The sequence below is a fragment of the Exophiala dermatitidis genome (assembly GCF_000230625.1).
Source record: "Exophiala dermatitidis NIH/UT8656 unplaced genomic scaffold supercont1.3, whole genome shotgun sequence".
Taxonomy (NCBI): Eukaryota; Fungi; Ascomycota; class Eurotiomycetes; order Chaetothyriales; family Herpotrichiellaceae; genus Exophiala; species Exophiala dermatitidis.
Genome location: NW_008751648.1, coordinates 2,166,540 through 2,181,961, shown reverse-complemented (window position 1 = coordinate 2,181,961; position 15,422 = coordinate 2,166,540). Strand labels below are relative to the sequence as shown.

At 53.4% G+C, this 15,422-nt stretch overlaps 7 protein-coding genes across 7 annotated transcripts; 3 read left to right on the top strand and 4 right to left on the bottom strand.

The window, feature by feature from the left end:
* Positions 1-948: 948 nt before the first annotated feature.
* On the top strand, positions 949-3,547 carry HMPREF1120_03775 (uncharacterized protein). Its single transcript, XM_009157858.1, has one exon. The coding sequence runs from the start codon at positions 1,617-1,619 to the stop codon at positions 3,141-3,143; it is 1,527 nt and encodes a 508-aa protein (XP_009156106.1). The 5' UTR covers positions 949-1,616; the 3' UTR covers positions 3,144-3,547.
* A 33-nt stretch (positions 3,548-3,580) lies between these two features.
* On the top strand, positions 3,581-6,273 carry HMPREF1120_03774 (uncharacterized protein). Its single transcript, XM_009157857.1, has 2 exons — positions 3,581-3,904; positions 3,968-6,273. Exon 2 carries the CDS (start codon positions 4,131-4,133, stop codon positions 5,661-5,663), a length of 1,533 nt encoding a protein of 510 aa, XP_009156105.1. The 5' UTR covers positions 3,581-3,904; positions 3,968-4,130; the 3' UTR covers positions 5,664-6,273.
* On the bottom strand, positions 6,226-7,584 carry HMPREF1120_03773 (uncharacterized protein; the record flags this gene model as incomplete). The annotated part of the gene is made up of 1 exon (XM_009157856.1): positions 6,226-7,584. The coding sequence occupies one exon, from the start codon at positions 7,582-7,584 to the stop codon at positions 6,226-6,228; it is 1,359 nt and encodes a 452-aa protein (XP_009156104.1).
* A 632-nt stretch (positions 7,585-8,216) lies between these two features.
* Positions 8,217-9,455, bottom strand: HMPREF1120_03772 (Fe-containing alcohol dehydrogenase; the record flags this gene model as incomplete). Its single annotated transcript, XM_009157855.1, has 1 exon — positions 8,217-9,455. One exon carries the CDS (start codon positions 9,453-9,455, stop codon positions 8,217-8,219), a length of 1,239 nt encoding a protein of 412 aa, XP_009156103.1.
* Positions 9,456-10,572: 1,117 nt separating this feature from the next.
* HMPREF1120_03771 (50S ribosomal protein LP1) lies at positions 10,573-11,109 on the bottom strand (the record flags this gene model as incomplete). The annotated part of the gene is made up of 3 exons (XM_009157854.1): positions 10,573-10,619; positions 10,681-10,906; positions 11,041-11,109. The coding sequence occupies 3 exons, from the start codon at positions 11,107-11,109 to the stop codon at positions 10,573-10,575; spliced, it is 342 nt and encodes a 113-aa protein (XP_009156102.1).
* Positions 11,110-11,158: 49 nt separating this feature from the next.
* On the top strand, positions 11,159-12,986 carry HMPREF1120_03770 (uncharacterized protein). The gene has a single exon (XM_009157853.1). It carries the CDS (start codon positions 11,608-11,610, stop codon positions 12,799-12,801), a length of 1,194 nt encoding a protein of 397 aa, XP_009156101.1. The 5' UTR covers positions 11,159-11,607; the 3' UTR covers positions 12,802-12,986.
* On the bottom strand, positions 12,966-14,757 carry HMPREF1120_03769 (uncharacterized protein). The gene is made up of 3 exons (XM_009157852.1): positions 14,414-14,757; positions 14,257-14,351; positions 12,966-14,183 (listed from the first exon to the last, which is right to left on the bottom strand). The coding sequence occupies exons 1-3, from the start codon at positions 14,471-14,473 to the stop codon at positions 13,196-13,198; spliced, it is 1,143 nt and encodes a 380-aa protein (XP_009156100.1). The 5' UTR covers positions 14,474-14,757; the 3' UTR covers positions 12,966-13,195.
* Between the last annotated feature and the right edge of the window lie 665 nt (positions 14,758-15,422).

The window sequence follows — 15,422 nt, the reverse complement described above, 5'->3', positions numbered from 1 at the left end:
GTGCCGTTCAACCATTCGGAGCGACTCTACCCGTGAGAGGGCTCAGTGGCAGTTAGTAACCATGCCGAATTTGCCGGCTGGCTGGCTCATGGCGTGAAACAGATTGTCCGTGTTATCGCTGGATGTAAGCCTCTGAGATAGGCGGGCCGGTGGTCTAACGACAAGGCTCGAGCTTAGAGCTTAGACAAGTGAAATCAAGCCACAGCCAGCAGCTCCTGATTCTCTCGCCTCTGCCGCTCGTCTCGCCACAGATTCCTTCAAGCGTGGTGCTCGAACCACCCGTTGCACCCGAAGCCCCTTTAGGTGTGTGGTGGTGTCTGTGCAAATGGACTGCCGGTACATGATGGGAAAGCTCTTGAATGGGCACTGCACTTTTGCTACGATGTCAAAGCTTCCTATGGTTCGGACCTATAATCGTCGGTTATTGTGACAGGTAGGTGGCAAATCACCATGCGGACAGGACCAGTCAGTCATCCAAATCTCAGGGCTCAAGATGTCCCACTGGCAGGCAAAAGCACGAAGCCCATCATAATTGACCTCCCTTTCCAAGCGCAATAAGATTATGTTCCTTCGTAGGCAAAGGACTTTTGTGCCAGGCCTAAGGGGCTGGCAGTTGTCAGAAACCATATTGGGCAAGGCCTGCTTGCACGACAGCTATCGACGCCACTGAGTGTGAGACCCGCGAGATTTACTTTGTGTAAGGTAAACAGATGCGGGAGATGGGTCTGGAGACACAGAAGCTAGTGGCCGAGGCTGGATACCAGGGAGCCTGAGAAGCCTTCTGTTTCGCTGAGCAGCGCAGTTTATTGCCGTTGGACATGAAGCACAGACACTGAGGCCGTCAATTTAGCGAGCCAAGACCCCCGATTGGGAATGGTCGCTCGATGGTTTTTCTCGCTGACAGCCTCGTCTCTCCCCGTCTCCCTCTCTCTCTCTCTCTCCGTCTCTCCTCGACTCTCCCCTGAGCTCACTCCACTCCAGCAGATAGTGCGACCTGATCAACCGTCCATCACCGCACTAGGCCCTGTTCTTCAGGTACAGCATTGTACACTATTGATCCTCCCGCCGTCTGGGGCACCCACTCACTTCCCTCCAATATCCGTCATCGGACACAACCACCGCCGTTGAGATCTTGGCTACATGGGTTGAGTTAACAACGTTGCAGATCTCTGTTCCCATTAACGTGGAAGAATGAACCACAAGGCAGGTCAGAATAATGTACTGTGTTCTCAGCAGCTCAAGTCTGTCTGTGAAAGGCCTCGTACAGCACAGACGAGCCATGGCAAACATATCCGGCATACAGCAGCTGCTGGATGGCAAATGTACTAACGCTAGTGCACGGTTCAACGTCAACCATGCAAGTCAGTCCGTGTGGGTTTGCTGTCAAACGGAATCACATCTTATTGATAGTTGATAGGGGGGCTAGAGAAATGATCTCGGACCCATTATCGAGTTTCGACAATGCTCCAAAAAGCAACGATCTCCCCCATCTCATGAGCATCTCAATAGCGCTGCAATTCCCTCTCTTTTGCTTCTCTGCATCCTGTATCTTGCTGCCTACTACGCTCGTTACTCCCATCCATTTGTGTTCCTGACCAAGGGACCAAGGGATTATCATGGCGGCAGCATACATCCCGCTGGTCAGCGAAGGCGAACCCAGCACGCCGAGTGAGACCGAACACATGCCATACTCGGACATTGACTTGGAAAAGACGTCCGACGAGCCATTACCAAGATGGTACCAACAAATCCCGCGGTGGAAGATGGACATGTCGTCGACACTGAACGTGACGCCCAAATGGGAAAAGGTGCCGGACGCCAAAACGTTTGGCTGGATTGTCCTCGGCTACATCGTGGCCGCGCTGCCCAGATTCCTGCAACCGGGCGGCATGTCGGTCAAGAAACAACTACACCCGACGGCGTATCTGGACGCGCTGCGAGGATGGGCTGCCCTGTTCGTGTACCGGTATCACTGTTTCCAGAACAAGACATGGATTCTTGAACAGCCCGTGTTCCACGCCATCTTGAACGGTCGGGCCATGGTGGACATCTTCTTTGTTATTTCCGGATACGTGCTCAGTTACCGACTGCTCAAGATGATGCGGAACCAGCAACCCAGTATGCTGCGGGCGCTGGCATCGTCGTCATTCCGCCGCTGGTTCCGTCTGTACGCTTCGTGTGGTGTCGCCTCGTTGATCACGGCATACATGTCGTATCTGGGATGGTGCCAGCCCGCACACCGCAAGCCGACCATCTGGCTTCAACTCTGGGACTGGCTTTGGGATTTCATCGGCTCGAGCAACCCGATGGGCGACATCAAGGGTTGGTGGTACGGAGGTGTGTTCCGCACACACTATCTCGATCAGATGTGGACGATCCCCGTCGAGTTCCGTGGCTCGATGATTCTGTTCTGGTTCTGCGCCGCCGCCGCGTACCTGAGTCTGCGTGGCCGCCGCATCTTCGCCTGTGTCGTTATTGGGCTCTGTTATTGGTGGGGAGTTGTCTATGGCGCCCTGTTCATCTTCGGCATGTTGATCGCCGACTACTCGTTCGACCGCCATCCAGAACGCTACCAACGCAATGCCGTCCGACTGCCCCAGCAACAATCAGCCGACGGAAGCAGCGAAAAGCCCACTCAACCCACTCAATCCATCCCCGCCAAAATCGGCTGGTGTCTCGTGACCATTGTCGCCCTGTTTATTCTCGGCCAGCCCGCCAATGGGCAATGGGAAGGCTTTTGGCTGTGGCCCACGCTCGCCAAAGTCGTGCCCTTCTGGTATCCCGTTGAGCTGGCCGAGCACTTCTGGCTCGGCATCGGCTCCACTCTGCTCGTCTTGGCCCTCGACAACTGCCGCATGCTCCAGATCCCCTTCGAGCTCGGCTTCTCGCAATATCTCGGCGATTTGTCCTTTGGCATCTACGCTATGCACAATACTATCAATTGGGCCCTGTACCAAGCCATCGTCCAGCCGTGGTGCTACCAACATTTCGGCGATGGATACTGGTCCGGCCTGCCGGGAATCCTGTTCACTACCGTCGTCGTCCTCTGGGCCGCAGACTACTTTACCCGCATCGACAACAAGGTCGTCTGGTTTGGAAAGTGGATGGAGGAGAGGACGTTTATCAAATGGGAGGAGCAGTAAAGCAAACCAAATCAAAACAACATATGTTGTCTCCTATTCTTTTCTTTTCCTCTATTTCGAAACAACCCTTCCACAGCATATATTTGAGTTGGGTTCGGGGACATCTATGTGCATATCTAGGCATTCATGTTTGATGCGGTGCGGGCGGCGTTGGTATAGCGGCATCCCTTTTTTCTGTTCCTATTCGAATTCAATTCAAACTCCTACTCTCCGTGATGGAAAGCCTTTGACTTATGTTCCTTTTTTCCTTTTTCCTTGATGACGGCGAGAATGACGGACGGCCTTTGAGATGCTGAAAATGATGATATGTACAGGTTGCTATTCGAGAGGGACGTGGGGTGTGGGTGTCCAGCGGCGAAAATGTCATATTATGTTTAAACAACGTGACCTTGAGTTCTACTTCCTTCGGTTCCCTTCTTGTCAAGTTCCAACTGCCTGCGGTCCTGTGCTGAGAGTGCCCTCCCAGAAAGGAGCATGTCTAGCGTGCGGTGCCGGTCGTCACGTTGTCTCTGTCCAGGTTTGTGCTTGATTGATTGTTTACCCCCATCTCACTGCACCTTTAAATGACGCGTGAGTTTCTTTTTCTTTTCCTTTTCATCCCATTCACAATACCAATATATCATAGTTCTACTCTTGGTTGCAACATCTCCTAGTCACAATCCTTGCACCTTCTTCCCTATCCAGTCTGCGCCTTTCGGTCTGCCTCCGTCTCTGTGAGCACGCGGGACTGGTACCCAGCCTATCCTGCTTGACAAACCCTGGTAAGTTATACCCCTTTGAAGTGTATGAACATAGACACTTGCTAACCGTGGCTGTCAACCCAGCTCAGAACGCCAACATCACCAGCAGGAATCTCTGTCCTGAGGCTACCAATTCCAGTCACTTAGTGTCGCGGATACCTTTCTGCTTCCCGTACCCCTGAATTCCTAGCGAGACAAAAGACGGCCGCGAAGCCAGCATAATCACACTGTTTTCGTTTCTGCAAACATGGCTCGCCTGACCGATCTTCCACCAGAAATCCTGACGTTGCTGCCTTTGAGCCGACAGAGCCTGGCGAACATGACGGCCGTGAATAAAGAGATGCGAGAAGTGTTTCGTCCTCTGCTGTATAGAACAGTCGAGATCTATGGCACCGTGCCAAAAAACGCGATAGACTACCCGGCACTAGAAGCATGGATGGTACCACCAGACATTAACCGCCTATACCTTACGCTCCTACAAGAACCGGAGCTGTGGAGGCAGGTTCGACAACTGACGATCGCCTATTTGAAAACCTCAGTGCTGGAGCAGGACGACCGAAACTGGATGATCGCGGAACTGTCGACTTTGAGACACCTGTTGTCCTGCTTTAAGACCCTGCAGCATATCAAGTTTCTCGGCGACTCACTCCAAGTCCTGCCCGAGCAACCCTGGCCAATTCTGCGGAGTGCGCTTGTCGCCTGTTTCGGCGAAGGGCTGACTACATCGTCCCTCACCTGGCTGTTGCGCCTGCCAATGATGCGACGACTCGAACTCAATGCCATGTACGGTATCATCCCCGGGCCCAAATTTTACCAGAGCTTCCAGATCAACCATGGACCTCCGCGCCAACATGACGATTTGATTCCCACTGGAGCCGGCACGACAATCATTCTAGCAGGCGTCAATGTGACTCCATCGGACCTCGAGCAGATGTTCGACGCATGCTCTTCTCCGCTCAAGACGTTCGTCTGGTGCACTCCAGGCAGAGAGACCATTGCGAGGGGAGTGGGACTTTGCGCTCGACATTTCGTGGGCGGTGAGCTGCCAGCACCCAATGCCACGTTCGACGACGCTTTCGCAAAAGTCAGTACGTCTCTGGAGAACCTGGTCCTCACCCGCGACCGTCGCGACTGCTGCTACTGGTGGAAACGACTGTTCTCGGGCTCCCTGCGCGGCTTCGAGAACTTGAAGGAGCTCCGTATCGACGCCACCATGCTCATCGGCCACGCCTCGGGACCACATCTCTTACTGTACTGGCGCACTTTCCATTCTCACGTCTCTGACGACTACCGACATCCCGCCGATCTTGCGAGCCTGTTGCCGGCCAGCCTCGAGCGGCTGGGTATATCGCTGTGCAGCAACGAGCTGGAACTCAATCGCCACTACTGCGGATTCATCTCCGACCGTCTGATCCAGGCCAAACGCGACTCTGACCTCTCACTACCCAATCTCAACACCGTTATGTTCAAGGAAGCCGAGGATGAACACGCCCACTGCTACCCACGCGACTTGCCGTGGCAGCTAGCCCGAGGCGCTGCTTCTCCCTGGAGGATTATGTCAGACGGCCCAAAAGCCAGAGACGTCCTCTGGTATCAGCGTATCTTTGCCCATGTCGGCGTCCGAATGATTTACTTCAGGTCGTTTTCCATCATTTCCGGGGATTTCCCTTGCAGAGAAGTGTACGAACCCGACCAGCAACGCACACATATCCCCATTTGCGAACCGGCCGAGGAGACATTGCGCGAGTGGTATGAGTTGAGGTCGGTCTGTGACTTGTGAACTGGTTAAAAATAAAAATAATGATGATGATGATGATGATAATGATTAACGTCGTCCAAACTGAGCGAGAAAGAAAAGCACTGCAAGGACATGTCGGGTGGTCCGTTCCTGTGTACTATGCGGATGCATCCATTGACTGTATGAATACCCAGGCGGAAGGACAAAGCTGGGACATTCACCAGGTGAAAAGTGAAATGGCCTCCAGGGGTCAAGGCTGGCACAAAGTTGTATGACGTTGAATATGCGCACCATTCTCTGCTCCCAAATCTCACGATCATGAGCATTGATTGGTGTATTTCCTGGTCAGGAGAGCCGCCGCAATCAAAAGGTGTGAGCTGGAGCTGGGAGAAACAGAAGAGAGATAGCTGAGCATTGTGGACGTTTGACCGGCAACAACGAAAGGGCTGGCGAGGGCAGGTGCTTTGTGACAAGAAAGAACGAGCAAGCTGACATCTGAGGTCCAGGCCTTGAGCTCTCACTCACTGGTTTGTGTATCTAGGCTCGACAGACGGCCACAATCATCGGCCCTTGTTTCCCCCTTTTGTCTTGACTTTCTTGATGTCTATCGAGTTTGATCCCGTCCCAGGAGAATATCCAACTCCCGCTTCACTTCCTGCATCCTTTTTTCCATCTCTATCACCCAGGTCGCAGTCCTCTTAGCGCCCTTCTCCCCCAAGAAGAAATGATGACCCCCTTCTACTTCAGCACATAATCTATCCGGTGCGGCGTGGATCAACTTGATCACCCTTTTTCCTACCTCTGGATTCTCCGCGAGAAACCGGCTCTCCTTGGCATTGATCCCGCCCATAAGATTGTGTGATATGAGAAACGCCCACATGGACCGATCGCCTGCCGAGTGCCGAAGGTCGGCGGGACTGTCGCCATACAGGGCACACATGGGCGGAAGGTCCTTGATTGTGGTTTCATCGAAGACTTCGTAGCCGGCATGAGGGTCATCGATCATTTTGCCCCCATTACTGCTGCTGTGGACGGTGCTATTGCCATTGTTGATAGTTGTGCCATCTTGATCCTGTCGAGACCATCGTAGACCCCATGCGGCCAGACCGACGGGAAAGTTTCCGGTATATTCCTTGATGAAGATGTCGTCGGGGACGATGATGCTGCCACTGCCGTTGGTATTGTCACTGTTGCCACTATTCCCGCTCTTGGAGTCGTTATTGCTGTTCTTCCCACCGTCGACACTTTCTGAGCCGCTCGTGCTGGTACTGGCACAAGAATTGATGGCACGCTGCTCACGAAGCTGTCGGAGAAAATACTCATCCGAGACATGTCCACCATGGACATAACCGGCCTGGCTCACAGCCGGCCGCGGCGGGTTCCCCCTGAGCCCGCGCAAGGGCGGCGTGGAGTTTAACGACACAACCAGCCGTACATCGAATCCACGTGCCCTTGCGGCCTGATCGAACGGAGCAATGATTTTGCCAGCCATGCTCCAGACCAGTAGAATCACCCCGACGTCACAGGATAGTCTTTCGCGGTCCATGACACGCTTGGTCGCTTCGGCTGCTTGCACACCCCATTCGCGCACCGTGAAGTCCGGCCGTGTGGATGGCATAAGGGGAGGGGTTGTTTCAAGTGGGTAGGAGATTGCAAGGATGTTGTAGCCTGCTTCACCTTCCGTCATGGAGTCCAGCTTGCTACTGCCTGACTTGGGGTTTGATGTCGGGTTCGTGACAAGCCAGTGGGCCAGAAAGTCTCGAGGATCGTGGCTCTTGTGTCCGCCGTAGAAGATTCGAGCGAGATGAGCGGCTCCTGGTATCAACACGCATAGCGGCCGGTTCGTGTCGCCTCGTTTGAAGTATGTTATTGTAGGTGCGTTGTTGATGGTCCACAAGACTTCTCCATCGTACAGGTTCGGGTTCGGCGGAGGAGACGAAGATGATCCAGGGTCACAATCCATTGTAGCGTGTTAGTGTTGGCTGACGGTTTTATTCCTGCCGTGGCTAGGGCTTCTGGTCAAGATGGAACCTGTGCCTGCTCACCGTGGAGAGCTGGCTGAATGGTCGTGCCGTCGCGTGTATTTTCAAGTGTCGGTATCATTGGACCATGATGACCCTGCCGTCTTAGATTCGACGTCTCCTTCGCCAATGGTCACACAGCCCTTCTCAACATGAGGAATACTGTAAGCTCGGGGGCCAATCCTTACCATGAACATTGTTGTCGGTGTAGTATATGGCCATAGGGACGTGCTTACGGTAGCTACTCGGTAAAGTGTGCGGCGTTACACCGGTTGTGGGTGAAACGACGAGGCTGCAGATCGTGGGAGGTGCCCCACGTCTAAATTGTCTTTCACAGCATACATACCACTAATAGATACGTGGAAAGATGCAACAACGGGATTATGGCTTAGAATAGAACACCTATATTGGGAAAGACGGAGTATTACAGTCTGGACAGCGTTTGTGCGGCTTGTGGTAAGGCTGCAGAGGATTGCCTGGGTATGGACGTGCTCCGTCTATATTCAATGCACTTGACTTATACCTAGGTTGATTCCATCTTCCACTGGTGCACACACTTGGTCCATACCTACCGTTACTCCACCACCATTTCCAGGATCTCCATGACTTGCGACTTCTCGACCAGAGGCTTCGCATTCGTCTGGCACCAATGATCTCTCAAACTATTCTCGGCTAATCCATCCAACTTATCTCTCCCGACACCGACATCCTTGAGGGAACGAGGCATGCCGAGATCTTTAAAGATGGCGTCGAGAACATCTCCCAAATCGAGACGGTCAATCTTGTCCTGATCAGCGCCGTATTTTGCCCTCAATAATTCTTGGACCACCGGCGACCGAAGGAGCACTTGCTTGCAGTACTTTTGCCGGTCAATGTTGGCCCCGGCCTTTGCATTCCACTTACACACCGCGGGCAGTAAGATACAGCTCGTCTCGCCGTGGCCCACGCCCAAAGGACCCAATTGGTGTCCAATACCGTGGCTCGCACCCAAGGGCACGCCACTGCTCACGGCGCTCATGGCCTCGATAACGCGCCTCATGGACTCGAAGCGGGCAGTCAAATCACGCGGGTCGCGATGGGTGCGAATCAGCGACGGAACCAACTTCAACAGACCCTTTTCGGCCTCGGCGTCGCCTCTCTCGTTGGAAAGCAGACTGCACAGCGTCTCGACACAGTGGTCAACGGCCCGGACACCCGTGCTGAGCCAGATCCGTTCGGGAGTCGTCGTGCTCAATTCGGGATCCAGTACCACCAGGCTGGGGTTGCGTGGAGGCGCAAAAAACGGTTGCTTTAATTGACTCCCGTCATCTCGCGTCACGCCCGCCATTGCCTGATACTCGCCACCCGACAGACTGGTGGGGATCGCGACGTGTCTGATCACAGGCGGCTTGAAGTCCTTGCCTGATGTCGCGAGCGTCTCCATCCCTTCAGACGTGGTGATGTCGTTGGCCAGCATCCATGCCACCACCTTGGCTGCGTCCGTGAGCGACCCGGCCCCGAGAGTCACGATACAGTCGGGATTCTTGGGCGCCGCGTCCTGCGCCACCTCAAGAACCTCGTTCCAGTGGGTGTGCGGGGCCATTCCGATTCGGACACCCACGACTTTGTCTCCCAGGGCATGTTGTAGACGTTTCAGGGCGGGGGTGTTGGTGGACAGTGATTTCGATGCTATAATGTACACGCGGCTTGCTTGGAGCGTGTTCTCGACGTGATAGCCGCATGCTTCGTCGAAGCGGAGCCCATAGCTTATAAACGGTATATCCCGGTCGGAGAAGGCTGGTTCCAGGTGATCGATGCCGTACGCAAAGCTCATCCTGAGGGTTGAATAGACCGGGTAGTTGAAGCCCTCCTAGGACGAAGCTGTATGTCTATAAAGGTCCAACTGTATTATGCTCACTGACAATGGGAGCTACTCAGGGCTGGTTGCGTAGATTTTGTGTTTGATTAAGTTGAAATGTATATGTAGTGGACAGTACGGGCATGCTAGAATATCAAAGGTCCGCGAGGTGCATTGTAGAAGACGAGGCTGAGGTCCTGTCCGGTGTGGAGAAGATGACCGGGGAAAAGGTGGCGCATCGTCCATCCCGGCAGTAGTACGGTAGCAGTACCTAGGTAGACCCCACCCGTCATGCCGAGATGAAACAAGGCACTGCAACAGACAGTTCATCACGACTGCTCCGGGACAAGTTTTCAAATACGAAGCCGGTTCAGCCTGGTCAAGTAAGTCACGTCCAGCCCTCGCTTCTGCAATTCCTCTACATGACAGTCAGCCGACGGAAGTCAAAACGTAGAAAATCGCCACCATGTGGAACTCCTGCGTAGGCCTATGGGAGAGAAATCCACGTCGTCTCCATGACTCAAGAGCACCAGCCAAATACGAACGATCTGGGCAATCATTGGTGCCTTGTCCCTGAGGGCGGGATTAGAAAGGTAACTTCAAGGACACAACAAAGGGAACAAGAGCATATCAGGACGAAAAACCGCACAAAAATGAAGATCAGGAAGGAAACCCAGGTTCACGAGTTATTGACATTGTGGATCAATCCTCAAGTGTTTCAAATGGCTCGATTTTAAGTCCGCATGAGTCTTAGCATGCCCAGCTCGTCCCGGACCGTTCTTCTCGAGTCGTTTTCCTTCCCTTTGGTTTCGATTATCCACAAATGTCGAAAATGCCTAGACTGCAGATGCCTCTTTGTCTTGTGACAAGATAGAAAGACGCGATCCAGGACTTTTTTGGGGGTGGTTCAAAACAAGGCTCGGCTAGGCAAGACAAGACAAAACGCATCGCAGGATCGAGGATGTTTTGCTTTGCATTTTGATTCTCGGTGTAAATCGGTCGCCTTGTTTTGTGTGTGAACATGCACGCTCCTCGAAAAATATTTGTCGTGGTGGAGAAAACAGCGGCGGGACAGGATGAATTCGGACAACGCTTAGTCGAAAAGACCGAAGCCCATGTCTTCGTCGGACTCTTCCTTCTCTGTAAACGAACAGTTAGTCAAACAATCACCTGCCAGGCAGACTCAAGGTGTCCAACGTACCCTCTTCCTTCTTCTCCTCCTCAGCAGGAGCAGCCTCAGCGGCACCACCAGCGGCAGCGGCGCCACCGGCAGCAGGAGCGGCAGCAGCAGCACCACCGCCCGAGCCGACGTTCAAAAGCAGGTCCTTCACATCCTTGCCCTCAAGAGCCTTGGCGAACAGAGTAGCCCAGATGGGTTCGACATCGGCGACACCGGCGGCCTTGATAAGGGTGTTCAACTTGTCGGCCTACAATAGCACAAAGCAGATAATGTCAGTCAAAGGAAAACTTGCTTAGAGGGTGCGCAGTTTGGGCATCTCCCCGTCGAGTTCGGGAGAGCAACTCCAATCCGGATGTTTAGCAGTGGAGGGGTCTTTCGTACAGTGATATCAATGCCATCGTCGGCAAGGATGAGAGCGGCGTACGCGCTGGCGAGTTCGGCGTTCGACATTTTTGCTGTTGTCTGGTTGACGGTGTCGAAGGGGTTGAGGAAGCGTGGTGTTGTCGAAGAGTTGAAGTTGGCGCACAGTGGGAATCTGTATGAGCTGCGAGGGGAGGCCGTCAATTTCGTTGTGGGAGCGGTAGCGTGCCAAGATTTTATTTCACGTGATTTATTTATGCTTGGCTTGATGGGACTGCAGTGCAAGCCCACGTGCAGATAAGATAGCCCAGCCTTGTCAGGTGATCAGGCTGAAACTCGCCCGCTTTCGTCATCCGGTCTATTCCCCGAGTTGTTGGTGGAGGAGCACGCATCTCATCTTGAATCCAAAGACACGGTAGTACCACTGAAGCTCCATCTTGAAGCGTTTCAAAGCGTTAGAAATATCGAGCGACCAAAGCGTTGTCTAGTTGGCGTTGTCTATTTGCCGAAGAAATTCTTTTTTCTACGAACAAGGTACATCTCGGTTCTGCCGTCCGTCTACCTAGGTACAGTCATTTGTTACAAAGAATGTCCTCCGAAAGCCTCGACATGCAAGCCTTACAGACACTACGATCTCGGTTCTCCCAATGTCTAAAATATTTCGCCGAGTCATCAAGCAGATTTGAGGTCTTACACACAATCCCACCATCCCATCCGCCATCCTCACAGTCCATCCGCACACTCTACGTCCTCGACTCGAGCTTCAATCCTCCCTCACGAGCGCACATGAGCCTAGTCAAGACGGCACTAAAGAAAGCCTCAAGTTCTCCAACAGCATCTCAAAGTCAAGCTCAGGCACCGCAACCAGCAGAACACACGTCGACTAGTGCTCCACGAGTTCTTTTTCTCCTGGCCACAGTCAACGCCGACAAGAAACCCAAACCAGCGGACTTCGAAGACCGCCTGGTCATGATGACCTTGATGGCCGAGCAATTGAGGGCCAGTTTCAATAATCCATCTACTAGCAACCATTCCACCGTCAACACTCAAGCCTCTACCAACTCTACCAACACCAACATCGCCACAAATCCATCATCATCACCCCTTCCGATCATCGACATCGGAATCACCAAAGAACCCTACTTCACCGATAAAGCGAGATGTATTGACGAGAGCAACATTTACCACCCACCAGTAGCAGCGCCAAACCGCAACCACGTCGAAAACAATACCAGTACTACCAGTACTGGGCAATATATCGAACAAATCCACCTCACCGGCTTCGACACCCTAGTCCGCATCTTCACGCCCAAATACTACCCCAACTACCACCCGCCCCTATCGGCCTTGCAGCCGTTCTTGTCTCGTCATCGCCTCCGGGCCACGGTGCGCGTGGACACGGATTCACCAAGTCAGAATCTGAAAGATGTCCAAGCTGACGGGTCGGGATTTGGTCAGCAACCTCAACCCCAGTCTCAACAGTCTCAACCTCAGTCACAACAACAATCTCCGGTTTCGGCCGACTTCTCAACAATCCAAGGCCAATTATCGCTCGTCTCGCAAATCGCCCGCGGAGACTTCGAGAACCTCGGACTGAAAAGGGAATGGGCCGACCGCGTCGAATTGGTCGTGGACGAGTCAGGTGAGGCCCAGGGCGTCAGTTCGACGAGGGTGAGGGAGGCCGCGAGCCAGAGGAGATGGGACGAGGTTGAGATGTTGGTTGGACATAAGGTTGCTCAGTGGATTGTGCAGAGGGGGTTGTATACTACTAGTAGTACCTAGCAGAAACGAAAGCGATACTTGAACATCACCATCACCAAGGTCATAGGACATAACATAAATATACTATTTGAATACACAGTACACCTCGATGAATATTTTGTCAAGGAAATCTACGTTGCCATTTGGTCATCGACATAAGCGACAACATATGGAAGTGCAGGCAATTGGTCCAGAGCATTTGATTGCATTTAATATGGAAACAGTATAGGTAATGTACATTTGTAGTTTGCAGTGCAATAAGACCACAGCTCAGCGGCTGCCAGTCACTGGCACCGCAACTTGAACTCAGCAATCCAAGGCTCGAGCACTTCCAATTGGTCTCTGGAACACTATCTCATATCATCATCCCTATCAAGGTATCTCAAAGATCATTCTTATAAAATCAACTCAGCTCTTACGCAAAAGAAGCCGTGCCAGCACCGGGCTTGGGGTCGGAGCCAGGAGCGGCAGGAGCCGGGTCAGTTCTCTCCAGGCCCTTCGCGCCCGTCTCGGGTCTGTGCAACTGCTCACTGACGCCCTGTCCAGTAGGGGCGCGGGACGAGTCATCGTTCCTTTCCGCTTTGTGGTGGCCGTGCTTGCCCAGCTGGTCCGCGGGCACTGGGGGAGTCGACTTGTGAGATGTCTTGGTCTCCTTGTGACCGTCGGGAGTCAAGCCGAAAACAGCGCTGTGTGAGCCTGGCTCGGCCGTGCCGGTCAGTTTGACACCACCGGATCGGTCTCCGACCAGAGCCGGATCCGGACCTTGATCTGGAGTCTGCACGTTGCGGTCCGACTCAGACGATGCGCCGGACTCTCTGTCTTTGGAATGGTCCTTGTGAAGACCGGGGATAGGAACATGGTGCTTCTTGCCGCCTTCATGATGCGAAGTGCTCTCACCTTCACGGTGATGGCCACCCTCGTGGTGTTGCTGGGTAGTAGTAGTTCCAAACTGTTGAGTGCCTTCGTGATGGTGGGCACCCTCATGGTGCTGATGGGTGGTGCCAGTGGTACCAGTGGTGGTGCCAAACTGCTGGTTGCCAGTTCCCTCATGGTGGTGCTGACCCTGGTGGTGTTGGTGGGTGGTGCCTCCGACGGTCTGAGTACCTCCTACTGTTTGAGAGCCTACGAAGGTCTGGGCACCTCCAACAGTTTGGTGAGAGCCTCCCTGGTATTGACCAGTTCCGAACTCTTGAGTGCCTTGGTGGCCGTGATGAAGTCCTCCTTCGTGGGAGTGACCGCTTTCAACTCCCTTCTCGGTGATTATGTCGTGGACGGTGGGCGCGCCATGGGTGCCGGTGAGTGAGCTTGGGGTGGTGTGGTGAGTGGCCGCGGTCGAGGATGAAGCATCATAGGCACCTGCTCCGGTTCCGCGAGATGAGGTGTTGGTGTCGTGAGTTCGAGTGCTGATGAGAAGCGTGGCTGTCAGCATCTGTCCCAGGAAAATAGACCACTTGTACGGTTCAGGTCAGCACTTACTCAGTAGGGTGGGTGCCGGTGATACCAGTGTTGTGGGATGTTCCAACGGTGTCAGTAGCACCGGTGCCGGTCGTACGAGTTGTTGTGCCTGTTGCCTGTATCTCAAGTCAGCTCGCCCAAATACCCCTAGTTTCAGACAGGAGTGCAGCGGACATACCGGGTCGTTGTCGTTGCCGGAGCCGACAATGTTGCTGATGACCTTCTTTGCAGATTCCATGGTGTAGGTTTAATCAGTCTGTAGTGGTTCTGTAATAATGAAAACGGGTATGCGTATAGGTATAACAAGCTGTAGTGGTCACGATGGTACCAGGATCATGTTAGGCGAAGAGGGAAGAGGCAGGGAAATATAAAGACCGCGAACAGGATTGGGTTCAGGAAGATCGTCGAGAGCATGGCAAGATCTGACGCCATGGGTTCTAAGGCAGTCATGCGTCATCACGCAGGGCCGTGGGCAACATGTCCCAGTCCGAGTCTGCCATAGTACAAGATTGTACATTGTAGATGGGAGAACCTACCTACTACGTAACTGGAGGAGCTCTCCTTGGAGGATACGAGGCGAAGCCAGTGCCCGCCCACTCCTACTGGAACAAAGGGTCCTGGTGGGTGCCGCTGCAGTGTGAATCCCATCATTGGCGCTCCGAAGTTCGATCCCAAGCTTTCTGAGGCGAGCGATTAAGCATCATAATGCGGGGCCTGTGAACGTGAAGATGCATTTCCGTCATGACCTCCAACTTGAACGTACTTTGACTAAACCGATTTTAGGACGGCGGCTTGATATCATCCTAATCTCAGGGTCTCGTTAGACGAGCGAGCTGCCAGCGACCGTCACACCACATGGCCATAAGGTTAACCAGTACTGGTCGAATCTATGGAGCATTGTAGTGCTACACTGCTATACACATGCAGCAACTGTATTTGATTCTACAACTGTTATACCTCGTATTCAATTGCAGCATCGAGGCAGAGCATCAACCGGCGCGAACAACGACGTCAACGCCCTACAAATGGCGGGGTCCTGCGCCACACGTTGGAGGGGCAGGACGCCACAGCGCCACAAGCTGTGGGCCTAGGCAAGCATTGTTCATGGTGAACCATGATTGGTTCTCACACGCTTCAACGGCACCAAGTAAGCGAGCTCCGTCGTCATCATCAAGCAGTCACGAGAA

Coding starts and splice junctions, on each gene's coding strand:
- HMPREF1120_03775 (XM_009157858.1), top strand. CDS start 1,617: ATGGCGGCAGCATACATCCCGCTGGTCAGCGAAGGCGAACCCAGCACG.
- HMPREF1120_03774 (XM_009157857.1), top strand. CDS start 4,131: ATGGCTCGCCTGACCGATCTTCCACCAGAAATCCTGACGTTGCTGCCT.
- HMPREF1120_03770 (XM_009157853.1), top strand. CDS start 11,608: ATGTCCTCCGAAAGCCTCGACATGCAAGCCTTACAGACACTACGATCT.
- HMPREF1120_03769 (XM_009157852.1), bottom strand. CDS start 14,473: ATGGAATCTGCAAAGAAGGTCATCAGCAACATTGTCGGCTCCGGCAAC. Junction 14,352..14,413: donor CCGGCAACGACAACGACCCG/GTATGTCCGCTG, acceptor CTTGAGATACAG/GCAACAGGCACAACAACTCG. Junction 14,184..14,256: donor ACCGGCACCCACCCTACTGA/GTAAGTGCTGAC, acceptor GCTTCTCATCAG/CACTCGAACTCACGACACCA.